The sequence below is a fragment of the Tasmannia lanceolata genome, unplaced genomic scaffold, assembly GCF_043159265.1.
Source record: "Tasmannia lanceolata isolate RefF3 unplaced genomic scaffold, GAP_Taslan_0.1 ptg000015l, whole genome shotgun sequence".
Classification (NCBI taxonomy): domain Eukaryota; kingdom Viridiplantae; phylum Streptophyta; class Magnoliopsida; order Canellales; family Winteraceae; genus Tasmannia; species Tasmannia lanceolata.
In genome coordinates this window covers 36,462,016-36,464,276 of record NW_027518692.1, presented here as the reverse complement: position 1 = coordinate 36,464,276, position 2,261 = coordinate 36,462,016, and the positions used below count along the sequence as shown (strand labels likewise).

General features: G+C 39.1%; 1 protein-coding gene across 1 annotated transcript; it reads left to right on the top strand.

Moving 5' to 3' along the window:
- Positions 1 to 502: 502 nt before the first annotated feature.
- LOC143891974 (bidirectional sugar transporter SWEET4-like) lies at positions 503 to 2,013 on the top strand. Its single transcript, XM_077396459.1, has 2 exons — positions 503 to 679; positions 1,762 to 2,013. The coding sequence occupies exons 1-2, from the start codon at positions 503 to 505 to the stop codon at positions 2,011 to 2,013; spliced, it is 429 nt and encodes a 142-aa protein (XP_077252574.1).
- Positions 2,014 to 2,261: the final 248 nt, after the last annotated feature.

Genomic DNA, 2,261 nt, shown 5'->3' with positions numbered 1-2,261 from the left:
ACTCAGGACCTTTGCTCTGATACAATGTGAAACTACCAGTTACTCCAAAATAGTGGTATCTTATTCAAACTATCAGTATCTTCCCATGCCTCAAATGCATTTTCCTCTTTGCCCCGCTTAATTTTGAATCCACCATCAGTTGGTTTTATCACTTTGAACATGATGGCTTCTTTATTGACCACATCAAAGCTCACGATCAAAATGTCCATCTTCCTTTTTTCAACAAAAAGCCATCTACAAAACTTCATCAATTCCTGTCATATAATTCTCGCAAAGCAACCTATGTAGTAAAATAACGAATTGTTGTAGGGGACGTATATTGAAATGTAGTAGAAGACATATAGCATTAACTACGAAGCATCAGATACTGCTCCCAATCCACTCACAATTAAGTACTAAAGGTTGGAGCGGATGACAACGTCAGTCGTCCAAGAAACACCATTTGTGAAAACGGTGAGAGAGAGAGAGAGAGAGAGAGAGAGAGAGAAGGCCTATGTTGTACATGATATGGAAGAAAAGATTGGTGGCAGATTTCTCACCATTTCCGTATAAGGTTCCATATATGGCTAAAATTTTCAACAGCATAAGATTGATTGTTTTCTCGCTTCTGGACCCAAACAGCCTTTTGGTCATAGTCATCAATTGTGCAAGTGTAGTCATGGAGATCTTTTACATCTCCGTTTACTTCATATGCTCTAAAAGACACCAAAAGATTGGAGCCTTAAAATTCTTAGAGCAGAATTGATGTTTATAGCCCTAATCATTGCTGTTGTTCTTAATCTCGAACAATGTTTACTGGTTGCAGAAATACTGTGTGCGTTATTTGACATCTTCATGTATGCCGTCCCTCTCTTTGTCATGAGAATAGCTATACAGGTAAATAACATGAGGCTTGTGCCACATTATCTCTCTCTCTCTCTCTCTCTCTTTCTCTCTCCATTTTCGCAAATAGTGTTTATTAGACGGCTGACGCCATCATCCGCAAAGAACATGAGACTTTTGGCATGATCCATGATGGACCAAAGTATCTCATAATGTGACTCCAAACCATGTAGGAGAGGGGAATGAATTATGAATAAGAGATGATACATTGATTCCTATGTATTATTACAAAGTGAGAATATGTTTACTTCTCTCTTTCTTCAAAAAAAAAAAAAAACGAGTATTCATTCCCACAAGGCACAAACAAAAAAGGAAAGCGAATTAGAAGAGAAGACGAGACAAAAACATTCAACATAAAAAAAAATTGAAGAGAGAAAATCAAGTACAAGAGGTAGGAGCGGATGACGGAATCAGCCGTCCAACAAACACCATTTGCGAAAATGGTGAGAGAGAGATAGAGAGAAAGAGAGAATGGCACAGGCCTCATGTTCTTTCCTTGTATTGCTATTCTCATGACAAAGAGAAGGGCGGCATACATGAAGATGCCAAACAACGCACGTAATATTTATCACCCAATAAATGTTGTTCGAGATTATGAACAACAGCAATGACTAAGACCATAAACATCAATTATGTTCCAAGAATTTTAAGGCTCCAATCTTTTGGTCTCTTCAAGAGCATATGAAGTATGCGGAGATGGAGAAGATCTCCATGACTACGCTTGCACAATTGATGGCTATGCCCAAAAGGCTGTTTAGGTCAAGAACCCATAAAACAACCCACCAGATGCTGTTGAAAAGTTTCGCTCTGTATGGAACCAAGTACGGAAATGGTGAGAAATCCGCCACAATCTTCTCTTCCATATCATGTACAACATAGGCCTTGTCTCATTCTCTCTCTCTCTCTCTCTCTTTCGCAAATGGTGTTTGTTGGACGGCTGACGCCGTCATCCGCCCCGACCTCTTATACTTGATTTTGAGTGGATTGGAAGCGGTATGTGGTGCTTCACAGTTAATGCTATATGTCTTCTACTACATTTTAATATACGTCCCCGACAGTGATTCGTTATTTTACTACATAGGTCGCTTTGCGAGAATTATATGGCAAGAATTAATGAAGCTTTGTAGATGATTTTTTATTGAAAAAAGGAAGATAGACATTTTGCTCGCCGGCTTTGATGTGGTCAGTAAAGAAGCCATCATGTTCAAACTGATGAAACCAAGTGATGGTGGATTCAAAATTAAGAGGGGCAAAGAGGATAGTGCATTTGAGGCATGGGAGACGAGATTCAGCATTTTTGAACCACGAAACGCTTGGTTTCCATTTGGGTTGTAGGTGTAACCAACCCGCTATTAAGGATATGGCAGAAACAAATAATA

What these genes read in the sequence shown, in the direction of transcription:
- LOC143891974 (XM_077396459.1), top strand. Translation starts at nt 503, where the DNA reads ATGATATGGAAGAAAAGATTGGTGGCAGATTTCTCACCATTTCCGTAT. An exon ending in TGGAGATCTTTTACATCTCC is followed by an intron (nt 680 to 1,761) that starts GTTTACTTCATA and finishes TGTACAACATAG; the next exon opens with GCCTTGTCTCATTCTCTCTC.